Genomic DNA, 22645 nt, shown 5'->3' on the forward strand with positions numbered 1-22645 from the left:
AACTCATAAAGAAAAAAAACCGCTGAATAGGTTTGCTTAAACACTTAAAGTTTAAATACGATTGTTTTAAATGCAATGCCATTGGGCCAGCCGCTTTTGATATAGCTTCCTGTTCCTTTGACTCTATATGGCCTAAATATTTTCGAGCAGATCATGTTTTCAGACTGTTATTTCCGAACGTCCCCGTAGATGTAATGCGACTTCAACTAGCTGATTTACGCCGTATAATTAAATAGTGATGGCCGACTAAGGAACAAAATAGAATTACCTATGCTCAGCATACATATAACAATACCCTTTGCGAGGTGTCAGGGCAGTGAGCGTATTGCAAAAATAACACAGCCAGCGAACCAGCGAAACTGCAATTATTTCCGAAGGTCGGCAGGATGGAGCAGATGTCTTTCTGAATGTCAGGCCATTATATTCTGTTAATGGCAGGTATGTTGTTTCGCAAAAGCGAAGGCCTCCGTATATTTTGCTGTTGAATGAATCGTCGTCGATAACGAGATAATTGGCGGCCAGTGTCGTCCGATGCAGTCGAGAAGGGTAAGGGTTTGGCGCGAAGGTGAAATTTTTTGAATAGCTGTTATTTGTTATTGACACCAGTCGCCTTTCTACTGAATGTATTTTTCTATCAGTAAACAGTTTCTTCGAAAGGTATTCGTAATCGTAATGGACACGTATGGAGCAAGGACTGTTGCTGTAACAATGGCATTACTTTGGGGAACAACACGTGCAGACAAATTTATGCTAGAAAATTTTGACAATTTTTTGGAAAATTGTTCATCATGATTATCAAGATATCTTCACCTGCATCTATCCCGCATCGACTGCAAGGTATTCACTCTAAACTTTCAAGAAATAGGTGCCTACTACATTTCTGTTCAGAAGTGTGGACCGTGCATAACGCGCCATAAATGTACGAAAAGCCAGCACCTTTTCTACAAGCTCGAAAACGCTGTATGCGTTATTGTTCTTTGTTTAAAAGACGCCGAAGGAATCATCTCCTTAAGTTGCTTTTATCGTACGCAAGCTCGGTTAGTAGCGGCATCTATGAGGCGGCTCTTCTTGTTTACGGAGCTTCGCCTAGACTGCAATGGGCCAGAAGATGGCGTATCACATTAAACGTACTTTCTTGGTTACTGAGACTCGTGTTTCTGTTATGTTTCATTGTGGATGCTGCCTACCAAAATGTGGATTACCTTATCAGCGTATGGAGTGATCGAGGTTCACTTTTGGATGTTGTCGAATTGTTGTATTACCTAACCGTAGGTATCTTAGAACTTGAGGCTGCAATAATTATCTTTCTGCGATTGCGACAGGTTCAGCAGATGACCAATGGTCGAAGATGGAGTAGTGGCCGTGGCTGTCGAAGCAAAAAAGTACACTTTAATTTATTTGCATTTGTTCTTGGTTGCTTGCTTAACGGACCTCAGGTAATGACTTCGTTCATATACGAAACCACTGACGAAGAAATCACTTACGACAAAGGCATCCTATTGCGAATATGTAACGAAATCAGCTCGTATATTCTTGTACCAGCACTGCTACTCTACCTTCAATGCTTGGCGTACGTTGAAGGTGAGTTACGTGCGATTGGTAGAATCACCTATCCAGGTCAGGCCGATCTGAGCGCTCACATCGTCGAAATGGTTGTCGAACGTAAAAGCCATATAAGATCAATGATTGCTACTATGAATCGCGTTTTTAAACGGTTCATTTTCGTCAAATTTGTCAGCGTCTTTTGCAGCGTTACGTTACAGGTTGGACTAACGATTGCCTACCCAAGGGCAGGCCTCGGACAGGAACTATCAGGCATCGTCACGGACGCTCTCCTCAAGCTCGTTGAGATTTTTTTCATATGCCGGTTCGGTACAATGCTCGAACGCAACTGCCATGAAACTGAGCGGCGCTTATACGAAGGAGGTCTTATCCTTGGCCACAAGGAGTATCGGAACTTGCGGCGGCTCCGGCGCGAACTTGCCTTTAATGCATCACGGGATAGCCTTGAAATGTGGTTAGGCTTCCAGATAAACCTGGCCACCCTGATCGCATTTTTTTCAACGATTATCACCTGCTGTGCCGTTTCGCTACAATTTGACCTGCGAGTCGTTCGCGCCATCAATAACGCCATGCGAAATTCGTCGACAAGAAGCTGAATATTTTGGTAAAGCATTGGTAATTTTGTAATATGCATCACTCGGTAGATGGGCTTAGCCAAAATGAGATTAACAGAAACAACTATAGCTTAGTACTATGAAATGATGCCTGATAGAGCATTTATTAGAAGAAACTCTTTCGTCCGGTATCTGTCTGTATATAGATATGTAACACTACATATTTTTTATAATCCATGTTATGGTTTAAATTCAATCGTAATTACCGATTTCTTATTGTTCATTGACATCTGGTATATAATAATGTGACCAACATTCTCAGTAAAAAATAAAAAGGATATACTTTGTTGTCCTTCCGCTAAAAACCTAATACGTTTTAGGAAAACGTTTTACGGTTTACAAGGGTAATAATGTTCACGTTGTTCAGTATGCTGATATTACTAACTTGAATTATCGAAAAGAATCACTAGGTTTTGGTTAGATATCCGAGTAGACTTTCGTACATGTGAACTAGTATTTTTTCTCATCCAGCGTATGTAGTTATCAAAGTAAAGGCTTGAGGTCTGTTGGAGAAAACCTAAATCAAATTCACCCCGGATACCTAATCCTGCAGGGCGAGTCTTTGATATTATATCCAATAAGAATTGATCCTTTCTGTTCATTCTGGGGAAAAATACCTCTGGATTTTGCAGCAATGCAACAAAAAAGTTAAAAAAGAATTGAGTTAGTTTATGCAAAATTCTAGTGACTTTCAAACGAATTATCTACTTATTCGAAGTAATCTCACCCAATTAAATGTTGTCGTCAGGAATACCATCACGGCATGTAATATATCCCTGTTAAGATCTACTTGATGTAGTTGATAAATTAGACTTCTTAAACGAGCATCCCCGTGTCAGGTAGGAAGGGTTTTGCTTTAAATAGTTCGTATACCATATGCTTCATTTTATCTATCTAGGACTGGGTATATAAGCAATATTCAGTGATAGCAGTGCGGTCACAAGTTTTCAATGCCAAGCAAAGCGAAGCCATTTCAAGCAAATGAAAAATCAATAGTTTCATATAGATCACACACTGAGATTTTACTGCAGAAAAGTTTCAATAATCTTGATACTGACACGCCTGTAATATGTGAAGGGATCATATATTTTTCAATTTAGCTTATTTCTGAGCCTTAAGGCCTAATAATACATAACAACTGTTAATACATGAACTCCGTTAGTTAGTAAGCAAACTCACATATGTGTAGCTAAAATGTTTGTTGTGTTCTGAGTCTGGTGCTCGAACCATTAGATATGACACGGCCGGCTCTAACCACATGGAATGAATTGCGTCTACGCGACTCGAACCTAAACCACCATGCGTTTTGAAGCTAACAGGCAAACACATTATTCATTGCGCTATAAGGGAGAAGCACATGCAAACTCAGGATAATCGCTTATTTTCGTATTTAAATTACGCGCTACTAGCGTTAAAAAGTGTTTCGTGCTAAAGACCACCCGGTGCCCATCCAGATCAACCGGCACCCGATATAGCTAAAACGAAACTTCGCGAAAAATAACCTGTCGTTCGATTGGGCTCTTATGAAACGGTATTGAAAAATGAAAGTGAAAATCAAAAGTAAGTGCAAACACAAGCAGCTATGATTTTTACGCCACATACGGTACAGTCTGCTATAAATGTGTATGGTATTTGTCTACGTGCAAGTCAGTTGATTCAAGGTGATCATTTCATGTAACAATGCTTATGCTTACAAAAAGACGTGTGTATTGTTTGGTACGTGTAGCAAACAAAGTCGCAGCAATATTACGTGGTTTACTCTTATCAAGGAGGATAAAAGTCTCTCGGAGATGTAGATAGAGAATCCATATGTTTCTTCATTAGTCTCGTTCGCTTCTTTCGAAGCAGATGGACAAAAAATTGTTTCGAAATCACGACAGAACTCAGCTGTATTTGCTTCGATTGTAGAAATGGTATCTAAGTCTATATATATATAATGCTTCCAAACAACAATGTCAACGATGACAATATTATTATAAATGTATGTCCATACAACTTATATCTACAGCAAATAAGAATCTCAAGTTTTTTCAACTAGGTTAGGTTGCCTCTGCCGCCTATACTTGGTGAGCAATGGCTGTGGTTAATGTGCAGTAAACATTGCTCAGGGTTGTGCTTAAGTACGAAGAGTATTGTTTATTTATTCAGACTTTTATAGCTCAAAAGGTGTCCTGCTTCCTGAAACACAGATATATCGCCTATACTTAGACAGCAAAGAGTAGGGCACAAAGTTACAAAGGGGGTTCAGATTTCTTTTAGTGCTTCAAGTCTTTTCATAAATCACGTTCTATTTATGTGTATGTTCAAATAATTTGTTGAACACATAGTAAGAGTGACCTTGTGTACCTTACAGAGTGGACCGCGGTGGCAACTTGGAAGTGGTTAGCGAACGACGATAACTGCGGTAAATGCATAAAACGCCTTCAATGACTAATCTATATGCTAAATTCTCAATGATCGTTTATAAGCACTTGCTTGCATAATACTCACAGAACCTACAAAGAAATTAGAGAGGTTTAAATACACACCTGCTTCCTCCACTAGCTAAAATTCTGGTACATAATTGCAGTCTGATAAGACAAGTCTGCAGTTTGTTTACCCTGCGTTGTGGCAAAATAGGACACGATTTCTTTGCTATACTTTTATGTGTAAAGCATATTTTTAATGTAATTCTATATCCTAATATTTCTGTGCTTCTGATGCACCACGATGGCTGTGGTCTTTGAAAACATTTTGAAGTACTGTACCATGAAAGAATTCGACTAGTCCAACTCGAAGAAGCTCATACGCGTCTAGTGGGATTCAAGCTATTTTATAGCACTTTAGTTTTATATATATAGAGCTTTTTTTCTGATATAAAAAGACTCATTTTTGTTTGCCTTTTTTGTTTGTCTTTTCAGTCACTTCCATGCTAACAATTAGAATGCAGCCCATTCCAAAAGCATAATTTTTGATAATTTGCTTTTGAGTCGTGCGTTAACTTTTGCTTATTAAATCTTCATTTTTCTAGGTATCTGTCGAATGCCTTTTGATTCATGCTGTCCAGATTGCCGACTTCCGGGCGATGGTTGCCCCCTCGTATGGGGCAAGTGCTCACACTGTTTCCATATTCATTGCATCGTAAAATGGATTCAGGCACAACAGACCCAACAGCAGTGTCCGATGTGTCGACAGACATGGAACTTCAAAGAATAGTGTACGTGAACGGTTGACCGCGCTTTAAACAAGCCGCTCCTGACGAGCAAGACAGCACGTATAGGTGATGTGGTGCGGAAACAGTGGCGGCGAATCGGGTCGTTGAGCTTCATTCAGGTGGCAGAGCCTGTTCATTAGACAGTTGACCTTCCCTATTCTGTATATATAGATAAACACTATGAAAAAAAAAGGGAAATTTCATCGCTCAGTTGATGTAGCCTTTATGGTCAGACAAGAGAGAAAAGCTTTAAATAAGATTAGGAGGTGATATTGCGTCGTTATTTGATTGGTATTACAACCACAGAAGGAAATATTTTTACCCCAGTATGGTAGAATCAAACTATTTTAAATATATTTGCTATGGTAAAGCAGACCGTGAAAACTCGTGTATATACCATGTATAAATACTGAATTGGTTAGAAATAGAAATAAATATAAGGAGAATATAATAAAGGCTATCGTTAAACTAGATGACAAAATAAAACAATAATTAATTATTTTAACTGTAATTTGTGTTCTAGCATATTTTTTAGGGCGGTCAACAAGCATGTCTTTTTTAAACTTACATGAAAATGGTATTTGCCTATCACGAGAATTCGGGTCGCTTAACCGCGAAGCCGATGCCGCTCATTAATGCAAACTGTGTGCTTTTACTTTCTCAAGATTATAATAGGTAATCCTTTATGAAGCTACTTAATGAGACTTTGAGACTACAATTGCACAGTTTTATGCTTGATTTACCACCAACACTATCAAGTAGCATGTTTTGCAGGTTAAAATGGTGTTGCCATTTATTAAGAATACTTGATGCGTTACGAACACACAGCGAACAATGATATCTGGTACATAACGTTAAGGAGTTACCAGCCATAAGCTTTGAGGTACTAAATGTATAATTTGAATCACGCTCTAGACACACATGGGTGTTCCGTAATTAGCGTGCATTTTACGGATCGGTTACGATAAATGCCTTTTAATGCGATAATGCCTAATAATTTAATTAATTAATTTAACATTATTCTATTAAGTAGTCCTATTGACGTATTGTCCGTCGATGCCGTCTAGGAACCCCCATGCGACTTACATGGCTGCTGAGAATTACGCAAGCACTTGGCCCTGACATCTTACTTGATCTACCTTGACAAACCGATAATGATTCTCAAAAGAACGTTATGATCATTTGTAGTGTAATAAGCTGTTCGCCTTTTCGCTAGAGCTTTGGCCACTCGGAACATTCCAAACGAATCTAGTTTGGCGACACGATCACTCAGTGCGGTGTGTCTACGTGATGTAATAGTTGTTCGGTGTAGGGTGTTGTCCGACGTTTTATCAACTAATAGGTTGTTTGTAAATATAAATACATTGTATGTTGACAATTTTGCTACGAGTATTCAATCAAATGTCTGCGGTGCGTGCACGTATGGTCGATAATGTCTGCCATTGAATATTTGTCACTATAAAAAGAGAATCAAGCAGACCAACATGGTCAGAAGCGTGTCCATATATAGTTAAAAAATGAAGTGTATAACGAGGTTTACGAATAAAGCATTTTTTTAATGTTCTGTTGTCGTCGGATGAGCTAAACATCGCCAATTTGAGACAGTGCAACGACAGAGTGTTTTCCTACTACACTTATGGACGCGAGCTGAGGTCCAGGTTTGAAACCGACGTGGACAGATATGAACTTGTTTCACGATGCTGGAAGGGCCTGCCAGCCGATATTTAAAACACTTATATTATATGTTAATGCATATATGAACAGTATAAGAACCGCCCGTGCTGATTTAATTCATTGTGCCGTAGTTTTCCTAAATCCTTCACTAATAAACCAGGTACGCGTGTTCTACGAAGCTGCTTACGTCTATTTCTGCATTGAAAGATGAACTCACTGTGATTGAGAAATGTTATTCCTTTGGGTATATATTTTTTTTTTACTATATTATTTAGTGGAGAACAAATGACAGCATTAAATGATTTAATTCAGTTAGCTCCCGCTACGAGGAACTGGCGTTTTTAGATGAGGATCTCGGAGTATTCCGCTATACAGCCCATACATAAGTACACCCACAAAAGTGAAGATTCCAAAGTAGGTAAAAAGTGTGCTCGTACATATATGTGCAGACTTATGACGCTTGTACATTAAATTTAAGACAATATTTCATTGCACGTTGACAACTCGTTTAGTCTGTATGCTTGTAAACGGTTATAAATAATGTCACACGTGGTCTACGTGAAACTCGATCAAACCAAAAAGACAATAGTTCCTCACATTAAACAATGAACTGCCCACCATTTATGTGCTTCTACAAATTAACCAGGTACAAGTACGGAAGCGCTTTTTCTAGGTGTTTCAAAATTCTTTTTTTATTTTTACCTGCTAATTAATAACTATACAGGAACGACCGAATTTTCAATACTTACTTGCCATAGCAGTTTTCACATATTCACTAAGGCCAATTACTTTGCCTGTTCAAGATAAATTGTTAGAATTTCCCCAACTAATAGCAGTACAACGGTTTAGATGCGAGATGTGCACACAGCTAAAGATATCCCATGTACGTGATCACGTTACCTCTATTGAATCGTAGACACGCCATTAAGCATTCATGATTTCTTCCAAGTGTTTGTCCAGCGTTTGTGTACACGTTGACACGCCATCCCTTCGTTCAACATCACCTGTATTATAATGTTCATTTCAATCAAGTACAGTGCAAGCGTAGGCGTCGTGCAGTGTCGTGCAGACATGTACAATAACAGCAACGGTCGGCGTTTCTAAACAAATTGCAAAACCACTGCTGTTGCTTGTCAGACGTCTCTCTGTTAAGCTGAAGGTGGTGATACATTCATCAATTGTTCCTCGGGACCCATATGAATTAAGACATTAGTAAATTTCTTTTCAAGTGCATCCGAAGAATGGCAACGGGCAGTGACCATAGGAAAGCTAAGAGCTCAACGAGTCTGCCTCGTTGCTTTGGCGTACACGAATTTCGCTTCCGTGGTTAAAATAAACTGCCGTGATAGACTTATTGTTTTGTGTTGTCATTGTAAACTGCGTGAATTTTTCGTAGATATATTTCTAAGGTGGTACTTTTTCGTGCGAACTATACATATGTGTGTCTATATATACATATATACATACATATCTATATCGTTTTTCACCGCTTAGTATTCGCCTTTTGTGTTATGTCCATAGCCGAATGGATAGTATAAACACTGTCGTATTTAGGGGTGTCCGAAGTTCTAATTCATGTTCGCAAGTTCTCGTGTGGTATTGCCGTACCATATATACTTTGGGTTGTCTACGTTAATGTTAAATGTCGGTATGGCGTATATATATATTGCTATAACGCTTCGTAGCGGATTAAACCGTTATCCCTATCCCATCTCAAACTTTTTAACTGTACATTTAACTTTAACCGAAATAGCTACGTTGTTCTTTTTTAGGAAAAGCATTGCTAGATTCGACGAAGAGCTTCAATCAGATTGACCTTTTGTCAGATACAGTATTCAACTAATAAGCTGTGTGACCATCGAACAATCTGTCGTTGTGTAGTAAATAAAAACGCAAGCATTGTTGACACTTGTTTAGGGGACCTGTTTTTGCAGTTTATTGCTAATGAGATTCGTAAGTCATAATCACTCGAGGTACCATTTTCGTTGCCTATAGCAGATATTTTTAGACTGGATTATAAAACATGCCGAAGTGCGCTTGTAGGAGGTTTTGACTTTTCACCCGTTGGAAGGCGCCGTTGATGTGAAAGTTTTGGTCTTCATAGAACCTACTGAGCAAGTGGTGTAATAATGTACTAACTCACACATTCGAATAAAAAACAGACCCGAGTTATAATCAAATACATACGTGTTCGCGTTTCCTTTATTTACTAAACTGAGCTATGATGAGTTTTTAACTTTACAGATGATTTTGACCAGTAACGTTCACCCTATGAGATCAGGAACCGTTTAAGTAATACAGATGACAGTTAAATCAAGATATACTCGATATATTATGCCTATTTTCCATAACATACATTATATATATACAGTATACTCGTGTTGGCAAGACACTCACATCTCGTGGTTTGTAGTTATACAATGATAATCATCATAGGAGTCTTTCCTTGTACCTGCTATTCCTTTTATCTTCTCCGTTGACGAGAAGAGTGCCCATCAGCCTCTACGCTGAGACCAAGTGACCATTATTCGATGCTAATATTTCGTACAACTATTAGGCTCACAAAGTGGGCGAGGGCATCCAAGCAGCAAACCGTTAAGAAAAGGCAGGATGCTGCACCAGCGCCGATACCTGTTTGCCCCGTGCCCCTTTCGCACATCCTTGCTCTCAACACTTCCCATACTTGTGTGATTTGCGACGCTATTAGGCTCCTGCTTTGTAGTCCTAGAAGCACGACAGGCCGTGCACCATTGCAGGATGCACTGTTTGGCGCCGTCATCGGGTTCGTTTGCGAGCAGTAGGGCAGGATGGAGCCAATGTGTGGCACTAAAGCATATGTGCCTTGTCTAAACGTCTACTCCATAAGAGCGTTGGTAACCGATTGATCCTAAGAAGTGCTTTCGACTTCCCCCAACCCTGTCGAAATTTCTCACTCGCCATATGAACCTCTATGTAACTGTGTGAGTGAGAAAGTGTGTGTATGTATGTGTGTATTTCGGATCAAAGCGTCTGGTTTACCCGACATGTAGCCACCTATTGGCTGTGGGTCCCCGGTGGACTCTGTTAGCCCTTGGGCCTTGATCCGGCCAGCCCGGCTAAACGCGTCGACAACCCCAAGCTGTTCCCGTCTCTGATTTGGTGTGCGTGGCACACTCAGTCGATGCTTGGTTGGGAAGTGCCGTCACCGAAATCAGCGCTGCTGGGGCATTGTCGCACACTCCTATCATCATCTGCGAGTGCCCATCGTTGGCAATTCACTTCGTTGTCTTCTGTCCACTGTCACTGCTGGCTGTCGCCACGGCTTATACCTACAGAGTGGCATTGTGGCGAGAACGAATTGCTAGTTGGCGCCTTACTACCCGGAGTGAGGAAAAGGCGAAGACTTCCTCTTTGGTCGAGCGAAGAAAGGGTTTTCGTCTCTGCACTCCCCCTCCTCTGCTCGTCCTCTTTCTCTTTTGCCTAAGCAGTTTTCACGTTGAAACCAGCACACTGCTAAAGGAGCAGCATTTTGCAGTGGAGAGTGTCCGTTGCCGATTGCTGAAATAGTGGACAGATCTTAGTAGTAGACATTGGGCAAAAGGATTGATGAGAAGGATAAACTGGGACAGAAAGTGTTAGGCCCCGTTAACTAGGGCTGCCTCTCTGAAATGAAGGCCTATTGTTTCGACGTTGCCAGCAGTGTGTAGTAAGCGAGGTTGTGAACCTCGGTATGTGCACTGTCCTATGCCTATAGACAAAACCGATGAAACAGTGACGAAATGCTCGACGAAGCTGCTCATGTGATAAGCAATGTGCACCGTCCGTAGTTAGACGTCATGTAGTCGGGGCCGATGCCTCAACGAGGGAATGAAGAATGGTGCGAGAGGAGAGACGTTCTGCAAGACCGGGCATCTCGAACACCTCGAGTCCGCTCGAGGGGTTGGTGACTGGACTTCCTGTTGCATTATCGGCCGCATGATTATTTGCTTGTACACAACTCGTATATGAGTTGCTTCGTAGGGCTGGCATGCCAGTTTGCACACGAAATTATACTACTGAATAAGCTGTCGAAGAAATTGCATTCGAATGGGGTAAACAGGGTATATTAAACACTTATGGTCTAATGTGAGCTGAGCCTCACTTTAATTATAGCTAAATACACAGGTGTATGTTTAGTAGTGACCGTTTGTAATCAGCTTTTTGAGTTGTCGAAACGTTAGTGAGGTGTCGCTAGTGATGAGTTATACTACAGATATAGTTATTAAAGGTCAAGTTTAATAAACTGCACCGTAAACTCATTGAATGTTACGTGTGTTATTAAAGCTTGGAGGCCTTACTATTGACTCACTGCTGGATCACCTCTCGTCCTAGCAAAAATATAAAGACAGTTTTCGTCCATAGGTACAAGAACAACTTTTATTTGCCTAAATTCTAGGCGTTTAACAACTTTTATCGAAGACAAGATAATTGGTAAAAGGTATTGCTCATTGTTAACTTTTACTTTGCAAAGTAAAAGTTAACAACGGCGTGTCGTGTTTCATACGACAGAATTCAGATGCTGGCGACACTGATTAAGTTTTAATATTATCAACTTTATCTAACCTTACATTAGTAAGATTTTTCATAAGCTAAAGATTTTTCATCATATTAGAGTATTTTAATACTGAAACGTCTGTTTCGGATGCTGAAGCGAAAAACATTTTGCGACAGGCAGCGATAGAAGGAAATCAAGAGCATTTTTTATTTGAGTTAATCACCAATCTAGTGAACGGATTCGTCTACAATACTCACATAAAGTAGACGTCAAAATGTTGGTATCTGCTGCGCTTCTTGAAGACCTACGATTTTGATAAGTGAACTCATATGCCAATGACGTTCAAATTCTTTCGAAAAAAGTTTGAGTAATATGTTTCCGTGCGATCATTACCAGGGCAAAGCCTATTTTATGCAGGCCGAGTGTGGGCCTAGCCTTGACGGTTGGACTCATTTTTAACGAAATCATTACCCATTACTGGTTTTCAATTTCTCCGTTAAATATCACTCCGAACCCACCCAGTTCCTTATTTCACAGTACTGCAAAATATGATTTTAGTTCGGCAGCGAAGAACGTGTCCTTTAACAATGACGTAAACAATGATACAGTAGCGTCAAATGAACTTTCGTTTGCTGTAAGATATTCACACAATACTTACGTATTTAAATCTCTGATGTTTCTAAAAAACTACTGTTAAAGTAGTCATAATTATGAGTGTCTTAAACTATAAATAATCCCCGATGGTGAGCTTTAGGCTGTCTGCATATGGCAGTGCTTCACATTTCAGATCTCGTCTCGGCTTCCCTTTTTACTCTTTTCTGTCTGGTCGATAATCAAACACTCAGCTCGCGAGTCTGGTTGGCGTCATCGCAGCCACATTAAGCTTAATCGCGAGAAGTGGCCCTAGATCCCTTGAGACTGGGGCAGGCCAGCTGGGTTAAGTTGCTGTATATCGACGCAGCATATTCGATCACTGATAACCTATAATGTCCTCGGCATCGCGGATGCAATTCCTTGGCCACAGTTGCCGACCCTAGGTGTTTGTCTGCCCCTCACCAGCGTTAGCCGCTCGTTTGGAAGATCTTTGTCTACGGGCATGTATCTCTGTAGACTCTGTCTATATAGATGAGTATATATATATGGCGCTCAAGCCTTTCAGTACCCACACTAGCCTGCACTTTATATCATCTCAGGACTATAAGTCCTCAATCGTACCCTATCATACGGTGGCGTGGCCGTCATTTCTGCTGTCCCCTCAGTAACTCAATTTTCTTCTTCTGCTGCTATAGCTTACACATTCGCATTTTCCTTGGGGAAATTCGCTCGTTGTGGGCAAAAAAGAGGGGCGAGCGAGGGGCATCCCTGTAGGACCCCAGAGACATAGCTTTAGCTTGGTAAACAACTTGTTCACACTAAGGTGAGTCGGCACCGATCCGGTTGGAGGGCATTACTAAAAGGGAAAATCTGGACCTTAGCGTTTTAGGAAACAGCGCTTAGTAGCGATGTAAGAGCTGAAGGTAAAAGGGCATTTTGAACTGAAAATGACACAGGCGTTTTGATAGGATTAAGCTGGTTACTTTGATTCTATGCTGAGATAGGCAAAATTACTGTGACTTCGAGGTCGTCCGTTAGTAGAAGCTTAAGCATTTGGCACATCGGAATCTAGGGCATTAAGAAATCATTTCTGTGGAATCTAACTCGAAGGACCATATTTTGAAGCTTCAAATTAAGTCGTTCTTTACAATATCAAGCATTTTAATACTGGATTTGATACTAACTTACCTTAATAATCAAAGCATATACTGCTTCTCTCTTAAAACGATATACGTCTGACTCAATCTCTAAACGTGCCAAAGATGTGTTCATTAAACCAATAAATAATTATAGGACGTAAAACAAAAAAAAACGTATTGAAAAAAAGCAGAAGCAAAGTAAAACTAATAGAAAAAGACGATTAGGTTAACTAAATTGAAAGCACATTCAGTAAACATTGGATTAGGCTCGTGACGTTCTACACACTGATGTATTATCTACCAGTATGATCATGTTATGTTTGCGGTACTTACAATGAAAGAATACTAGTTGAGTCTGCGCTTATCTCTTTGTTCCTTCACTGAGCAGACAGTGTTCTCTGCGAAGCCGTATTGGGTTAAGACACAGCGGGTCCTGCAGTGTATTGGTGGCTGTACAATGGCCGAGTACCCTTCCAACTCCTCCTCCGGAGGCACAAAAAAATTAGAGGGCGAGGCCCAACTCAGAAACATGTCGATAAAGAATCGGGAGTCCGCGTTCGAGTTAGAGGCCTGGCTCGAGCTGCTACTCCTGCCGCATAATGGTTCAAGATCGTTACAGGGATAAATAAAGCGAGCTAAAAATCGGAAAGACGAATTTGAAACGCACTTTTGTTTATAGTATTAGCAGTAGAAAGTCTGGCAGCAGAAGAAGAATTAAAAAAAAAAATATATATATATATATATATATATGTATATGTCTCCAATAAACAACGTTGTAGCAGGCTTACAGTAAGCTATTCGGAGTCAGACTACTACTGATCTAGCCCACACTTGCGTAACAATTATAATCCAATGTTTATTCATGGGGCGCACTTTGATAACATATCTAAATTTACACATTTGTTGGGGCTTATATACTTACACTTACGCTGGGACTTTAAACAATACATTTTCTTTTTTACGAAAAAAGTTAGCTAATCAAAATTATATATACATTATGATTATATACAGTGCATTATTGAAGTTATTATTCTTAAAATAGTGTGTTGGTTGACCAATTGTTTTAAAACTAGGAAAACGTTTAATACGACTTTTTCATCATTAATACGAATGCTTGTATGCTTTTACATTATGTAAAAAATCTACAGAAAGGATAGATTCATTTTACTGATTTTGTTTTAAAGACATGTTGAATAGTTATACGAGTAGTACGAAAATACTCCCACCGATTACCTTACAAACGACAACTTAATATTGCTTCCTGCAACTTGGATTGATACTTACTTATAATGATCAATACACATAACAACTCTATTCATAATGCGTGTATTTCTTGTCATAACTTCGAAAAGGCAAAACAGCTTACATCCAGCAGTGTCCAACATCGGTTTTTGAGATTACTATCGAAGTCGCTGTGCTTAATTTTTGTATCAAATAGTTGCAGTTGATCAAGTTCCTAGTAGAAACCAAATGGATCAGAGGCCGGCAAAAAGAAACAACATAATGCCAACTCTATGAGAAGAAATACGCTCAGGAGTGGATAACCTGTTTGGCCACTTCATCTGCAGAAGAGAGGCCGATCGCCGATGATCCAATAGAACAACGAGTTTACGCTCTTGGCCCGAGTCGACATCGAAGCGCAGGATCCGATCGGAAAAGCGCCCACTGTCGAAGACGGGAAGAAAGTTAATCAGATATAATTCGTCATTTCGAAGGAAGTTTGCGGAAGATTCGTGGCAAGACGCGGGTGTGCACCGGTACTCAACACAAAACATGACCTCTTGACGGCTTTACACTTAGGCTAGAACGCAGACCACCATGACTGATCCGCAGCTTGGTTGGAAATAGTTTATCCATGGGATCGGTAGAGATTTCGGAAGTCGGACTAACATACTAAGGATCGAATGTGAAGCAATGGATCAGTAAAAAAATCCTGAAGTCCTAAAGCTGATAGCATTGGCAAGTGTAATCTGTTGTCTAAATAAACATTAGTGGAAGGAGCAGTCTTTATCCAATACGTTTGCTTTTTTGGGTTGCTCCAATATGTTGCATGGGGATTGCTCTTTATCCAAAACTTAGGTTGTGGAAAAAAAACCAATCTCCATGATGGAACAGCATTAACGCGCTAACCAAATTTAAAGACAGACGAGGTAAGTTGGGTTTGAAATCGGGCGTAGACAGACTTTGTTTCAAACAGGGAGCCGGTTAAAGCAATGCTTAATGGTAGCAGCACCGAACGTCAAATTCGAAATATCTATCTATTAAGCTAAAAAAAGAAACCAACCGTTGGCCTGTGACTTACTCATTTTGATTTACTTAATTAAGTGATTTCAAAAAATGCATGAATCTTATACATCTTTTTCTTTTCTGTTTTCCTCATCTTGTTTGATTTTTGTTCGAAAGCTCGTGACAAGACTCAGCAGCGGTGATGGTCTGTCTCTTAGTTTCAGTGACTTTTACGATAATACAAAGAGTGAGCAATGAACATAATGTTAGTTTATTTATCAATTGAAAGTTGCCAGATGATCCTGATTATCCAAATTCTATTAATCAAATTAGAGATTCATAAAACCATAACAGTCAAAAGCAATGTCCAGCCGATGCCTCTCAACAAATTAAAGTTAAGTTATTATTGTAAAAGCTGTTTCGTTTTTTTTTAGAGACAGATAAGATGTTTTCTAAGTAAAAGAACTTGCGATTTAATTCATCAATTAAGTGATTGAACAAATCATTTCTTGATAGCCACATTTGCCACAGGTGTCCCCTTCAGAGAATAGGTCATGTGTCGTCCCACAACATCGGAGTCGCGTACTTACGTCTTACAGAATATTCTAATTTGTTCTGATACGTCCATGACATTTGGCCAGCATAAATAAAGGGGAAAAACCACACACGCACACGCGCGTGAGTAATACATGGCTTGTCGATCGTAGCTTTACAAAAACATTTCCAACTTAAATACATCATGCTAACAGTAAACTTGCTTCTTTTATGCGCGAATGTGGTCCCTATTAAGCTTTACCCGGACGAGATCTTTTCATATTTTTCTGTTCATTTTTTTTAACTTGCCTTTTGAAATATATATCATAATCGCCAACACAAGCCGACACTCGTGCCAAAACGATGTGATTATCGCACACCGTTATCTGTCCGTTACGGCTATTCTTACGGCGGCTGCATCTACTGCGTATCATTGTCGGTAGCGAAGCACATGGCAACGTGTAGGCGGAGCCTGTTTTCAATAGCCCCCCTTTAGTTAGACTTACGCCTTGGGCCCTTCGCACAATGAGCCTGATGTGGGCAGGACGACTCTAGAGCACTTTTCCTAATGTTCCAGCGGTCGATGGGCGAGCCGTACGTGGCCTTTTTAGGGCACTCGCGAACGCTAGGAGCTCCGTCGCGGCTCAAAGATCCGTCGCAGCTTCGTGGGACTCCGCCCTCTCGGTGCGCGGCTCCTCTGGGGCACGCCCGACGGCAACAGTCGGCAGAGGCAAATCTATGGCGCAGTAAGTAGAACCTCCACATTATGCGCGCTGTACCGGAAACTTTGGTGATAGTACTTGATAGAATACTCAACATCGGAACATATGTATATAAAATAAACTATAAACATATGTATGAACTGATCATTACTATTTTAAGGAACATCGTCGACCATATTATCCTAAACAGTCATGTATTAAAAATAAAAAAAAGCAGTTAATTTGGAGGATTAATATGACCGGACATGTTTTCAATTATGCTCTTATTCAGAAAATGACTTTTCAACAACTAGTACAGATCCATGTTTCTAGCCGTATACATCTATCGTGTATTACATAGCCAAAATTTACTTCTTTATTACTTATACTTTAATAATTAACCATTGCTTTCGACGGAAAACTCTCTACAACGACGTGCGAACCTGCCTAGATCACGTGTTTTTTAAGTTAACTAGGCAAACACGTTACTGCTTCACTTAGGATAGCGTGCTAATCTTCGGATACTTAGTTTAGAACCAGCGTTGTTGGAGCTTTCAAATTTTCTCCCGTCCGTCACAGAATACACTTGGCCAGCGGACCTGCCTTTTACCGTCTGACCTCCGGTCTTTGTCCTAATGGAAGAATGCAAACCAAACAACACAACGAAACTCGAATTATTGTCCGGCCCATATCTACGTTGGATCCGACATGGCATGCAGGTTACAGGCTGCGCACTGACCGATAGGCCAATGCCGAGTTTCTCGTACTACTGCAGATTTCACTCGTAGCAAACAACTCATAAACGTGAATGAACTGCTGACGACTGTTCCGTTCATCTGTCTCGTGCGGAATGCTTTTTCAGATCCACTGTTTGTTTGCTTTCTGCTGCTCGCCCTAGTCACAATGCTTCTGCCGAGATGACGATCTGAAGCCACACGGAGACAAGGCGTCCGACAAGCATATTTGTATCTGATGATACCAACGGGACATGAAGCGACATGACTGGACATTCAAAGGTAAATGCGAGCATTACTGCTACAAAAGGGCACACCACGACACAGCGATAGAGATTAAAAGGGAGCGGGTAGTCGGAGATCCAGGATATCGTCGGGTAGCGCGTGCGATACCAGCCGTGACGCTACCGTCTCCGACCGCCCGCCATTGCTATTACTACCGCAAACTATAGAGACTTCCCCCTTTCTAACCCCCGGAAGAGAAATGCTACCATTGGCCGTGTTACTAATGTGACGATATGTCATAATGAAACCGAGAGGCAGAGATGAGGGGAGTGGCCCGCCGCCTGGAAGAAGGCTAATGTCCTTTGGCCGACATGACCCCCGCGCCGCTGAATCGTTGTCTTCTTGAGCGGACAATGCGGTGTATGCTGTGTCTGTGGATGTATATTCGTCGGTGTTACCGCACATGACACTGCAGCCCACCGCCATCCAAAGGAATTAGTGTCTGTCCAATGCTTGCTACAAATCCGAGCAGATCGCAGTCTATGGCAACGCTGAAAATGACGCGCACGACGGCGATAACAATGACAAGTCACCGATGGTAGGCGGCGAGCGAAAACTCGCTAGGATCTAAATAGAATCGGAGGGTGAGCTTTTCGTCGTGTCCAGACGGATGCTGCGAGAGTGTTCTGCCCATTGATGGTCTGTTGTGTATGCATGGATGTCATACGACGACGTCGACAAAATCGTCGATGAATACTGTTCCGCCGGATAACACAGGATAGGATAGGATAGGTTAGGTTAGACGGAATCCGCTGCAGCCTGATTGGCCAACGGATATGCACCGCTAGCATGAACAGGAATATATGCATATCAACATTGACATTGGGGTAGGCCCATCGAAGCTAGAGACCCATGGTTGATCACATTCTTTCGCTCGTCCTACAGACTTCGAAAAGGCTCGGGTGGAAATATGGACACCGGTACGACGCTATGGAAGACCCTCCACTATAATGAGTGCTGTTGCTGGTCAGAAAAAAATGCCGATTGACTTAAGCTCAACTTGTACTCACGGCCGAGTTCATCTCCGCGCACAAATCGTCTGCTCAGCTCGGATCTCCTTTGACTCAGAAGAGCTGCCAGTTCCTTTTCGCTGCTTGATTAGCTTCTTCTTTGTCATCGCGATTTATCCTCGCGGTGTTCCTTCGCTTTGTGGCAACAATGGCAAAGGCTGCAGCAGCTGCTGGCTGCAGCGGTGAACTTATCTCTTTTGTCGCCTGTCGATGATGAGTGGAGACCTTCAGAACAGAGGATGCGAGTAGCGGTGCTCCAAGCTCTGAACGAGTCGGCAGCGTGAGCATTAATGTCCAAGCGGTCCACCGGCGTCTAAACTTGAATACGGGCTGACGATATTTCCTCACTGTGTGTAGAGTTGTCTGTAGATCAACCGACCCCTGGGGCCGAATCAGGAAGGATAGATCAGCAGAGGAGCGAGTGGAACAAAGAAACGCGTGTCCGGCGTTGCCAGCTTTGCCGAGTGTAATACTTTTGTTTAAATATGAACAGCGGAACTAGCGGAAGAAATCGAAAAGAACCTGCTGGGTGGCCAACACTAGACGGAGCGATAGATGAAAAAAGTCAAATAGGAAATGAACAAGGAAAAGTGACCCTGGATAAGTAAGAGAAAGGTTCGATGACAAAACCTAGGGATCCAAGAGGATCAGTGACTGAACTGTGAGACGGTACGACGGCAGCTCCATTTCTGAGCTGTTTAGTGCAGAAATTGAACTGCTTTTCGTGGAGTTCGTGAAAAACACGACTGAAATCGAACAAATTGAAAAAAGCCGGAATTAGAAAAAAACGTAAAATTGGTTCGACTTTGGTCTCGATAAGTGATCGCGAAAACTAGCAGCCTTTTCTTTGTGTTGGAAAACACAAAGAAAAGGCCGCTAGTGTTAACAGCAATGAGATTCAGTGCCAGGGTAACATCCGAGTCCGACAGGTGGTCCCACTGTTCGTCCAAATCCTATTGATTACATATTATTATTTATCAAGGCGCTGACCTTGGTACTGTCTAAACTTGCATCGTCTCCTAAGACGAAAAGGGAGTTGTGATTAAGGGTGGATTCATTTAATAAATTGCTCATGAACTATCGCATCACAAACGACGCCATATACGAGACGAAGTGCTAGTAAGACAAGTTTGCATTGGCCAGGGTTCATTTTTCGATCGTAAAAGAGCGGGAAGAGTACAGAAAATACTGGCAGTCTAAACCCTTCTAGAGCATATGGCACTAGTTAGTAGAATTGATGCTTTACACAACGAAAATACTTTGTGAGTTCATTTACATTCACTGCGTCTCTTCGTCATTCCATCATTCTTTTAACAGCTAGCAATCCTCGGGTCGCTATCCTTTATTTATTTATTCGTTCTGCACGATGTCACCATAGGCGAAACTCCTACAATGCTTAACTGTACAGCTGCGCTACGCAGCTGCCTCTACCACACACCACGTCGGTATGTACTAACCCCCCTTTATTGACCTGCCATCGGTTTAGGCACTGAAACAACGTTATTTAATGAGCAGTTCGGACCCTGGAAATTGGGCCTCTTCTGGACGCGTAATCGTCATTTCTCTGTCCATAAGAAGAGAACAACTTAAGTTAGGGAGTCGGAGTTACCAGTGCTCCAACGAACTATAGTCACGAATATGAAGCTTTCTTTCTGTCACTAGGATCACATCTACCGCCCGTCTCGTATGCCAGACAGACCAAAGCCTTCCGGACCCCGGCGGACATAACCACCGCCTTAAGTATAAATGCACGAACCCATAAGCGCGCTAACTCGATGAACTTTTCCGCCGGTCAGTTACGTACTCACGGACAGAAAGAAGCTAGGTCCCAAGTCTGCCGCAGCTGCTGGTGTAGAGCAACAATCAGGAAGGCAAAAGCTACATAGGCCGCAGGCAAATTCTTTTACAATCACCACAAAAGCTGCAGCAGCAGCGATAAGCCGCTCGCGTTTGACGGCCACCATGCGGACAATCAACATACAGAAGCCAAATGAGAAAGGCATTTTTCACACCTCGATAGCTCGCCTACCATGGACTTGCTTCTTCTTGTCTGTTGTCTCAAAATCACCATGACTACGTAGAACCAGCATATGACTTGTCTCTTTTTTGTGGGGTCCTTTATGTCGCTCTACCTTTCCGGAGATGTCTCTAGGCCGCTCGTGGCGCAGTGTTGTTCGGCCTAGACATTTATCATTCGCTGGCAATTAACTGCGACGACAGAACCCCGTCAAAGTCACCCTCTAGACAATATTCTAGGTATAGGGCAGTAATGACCACCCAGCTTTCGTTTGTGTATTGTTTCCGAGACGGGTTTCCTTAATAGCTGACGATGCAGTAATTACAATATTGGGCAGACCCGTGGGCGGAAGAGAACGACACCAGCTGCTGGGTGTTAATGGTCATTGACTCAAGAAACCCTATAGTTGTTTTCTATTAAGGGCTATGTGATATGCACGAAATAGGAAATAGAATTATGCATCGTTTGGAACATTCTATTCTGTGGCCTTGATTAAAGTGTTTAATAATTATGGGTTAGGTTACATACGTGACCCCTGGTTACATCAGGGGCTTCGGGCAAATACGTAAGTCAGATTTACATTGCAAAGTGACTTTATTGCGCAAATTCTGTTATTATGTTTGCATATTTCTTAGTATTAAGTACTGGAATTAACCCATAGAATACGATAAAAACGAGCCAACCAATGGATCTGACAAAATACACATTTAACCTTTTTGAAAATATAATATTTATAGTAGTTTGTTCCTTCTGATAGAACAAAAAAATTGTACGCATTGCTAGTTTGACTTAATACAACGTATTTTATGCGTTCTGAGATTTCTTTGATATACAAGCATACACTAAGAAAGACATGATTCGTACGCTTCTTTATACCCTTTACATTACTTCAGAGGCTAAACTGCTTTCGAACCTAATAAGTAAATGTTTCTCGTTTTACATTCGATACTGGCTTCATTAAACATTGCTTCAGACGGCTGGTTCCTTCTTTCTTGAGTACCCAGGCCCCGTTTCGAGCCTAATAGATAAATATTTTGTGTTTTACGTCTCGTGCTGCCGTCTACATGAAATATTGCTGCTTCAGACAACCGTCTGAACGACGGCTTCGCCCATGAAGCGGACCTTGTGTCTAAGCCTGATTTCGAGCCCAGATCACACCTTGCCGTGTGCCCCTCAGTTGAATCGGCAAATATGTTAGTACTATTTCACAGGGGCCTATGAAAGCTTATCGTAAGCTCGGCACCTGCCTCTTCAGTTTAAGCCACAGTGACACTCTGCATATGATGTTATAACTTAGCCATGTTTGCCCATTGAAGTCGTCTCCTCTACTTTCCACCAGCTGGCTTCCCTCGCAGATCCGTTTAGGACATCTTCTTGTTTTAACCCTGTTAGCTTTGGGCTAGGCCAACTACTGGTCAACTGCTGCCGCTGGACTCACATTGGACCTGCGTGGAGCAAGAGAAGCGCTAGAGTCTTCCGTCTCTATTACTCGTCTGGTCATTCCGCCGTCATCTGGAGGTCCCCAGGGACACCGGACACTCGAGCCCTAAGCGTTAAGCTCATAACCCTATCTGCTCTAACTCCATTGGCCCCAGGACGGCGAGTTAAGAGTGCTGGAGCTTGAAGCGCCCCCGTTGACTAGCAACCCGGACACGTCCTCCGGCATTGAGAGACCGTCCAGTCGTCTAGACGCGCGTCCGCTTCTGCTCGTCAGTGCGTTTGCTCTCTTCTTTGCGGATCACCGTATTCTACTGCGTTTGATATCTCTATATTTATTTAGTACTTCCCTTCCTTTTCTCTATCGATACCCCTGTTGCTAGCTATCTATGCAACAGCTACTGACTAGTT

At 41.6% G+C, this 22645-nt stretch overlaps 1 protein-coding gene across 2 annotated transcripts; it reads left to right on the forward strand.

The window, feature by feature from the left end:
• The first annotated feature begins 3599 nt into the window (after window positions 1-3599).
• On the forward strand, window positions 3600-5875 carry lmgA (anaphase promoting complex subunit lemming A). Of its 2 annotated transcripts, none has more exons than XM_086980950.1 (3): window positions 3600-3737; window positions 4531-4581; window positions 5188-5875. In XM_086980950.1, the coding sequence occupies exons 1-3, from the start codon at window positions 3719-3721 to the stop codon at window positions 5370-5372; spliced, it is 255 nt and encodes an 84-aa protein (XP_086837076.1). In that variant the 5' UTR covers window positions 3600-3718; the 3' UTR covers window positions 5373-5875. The 2 variants fall into 2 exon arrangements, with proteins under 2 accessions (XP_086837076.1, XP_086837075.1); XM_086980949.1 differs by lacking the exon at window positions 3600-3737 and adding an exon at window positions 3745-3838.
• Window positions 5876-22645: the final 16770 nt, after the last annotated feature.

The sequence above is a fragment of the Varroa destructor genome, unplaced genomic scaffold, assembly GCF_002443255.2.
Source record: "Varroa destructor unplaced genomic scaffold, Vdes_3.0 BEIS01000002.1, whole genome shotgun sequence".
Taxonomy (NCBI): Eukaryota; Metazoa; Arthropoda; class Arachnida; order Mesostigmata; family Varroidae; genus Varroa; species Varroa destructor.

Excerpts from the sequence above, each read along its gene's own strand:
- lmgA (XM_086980949.1), top strand. The coding sequence starts at position 3,760 with ATGATTTTTACGCCACATACGGTACAGTCTGCTATAAATGTGTATGGT. Across the intron at positions 3,839-4,530 it reads TGCAAGTCAGTTGATTCAAG|AGTGGACCGCGGTGGCAACT; the intron begins GTGATCATTTCA and ends TGTACCTTACAG. Across the intron at positions 4,582-5,187 it reads AGCGAACGACGATAACTGCG|GTATCTGTCGAATGCCTTTT; the intron begins GTAAATGCATAA and ends TCATTTTTCTAG.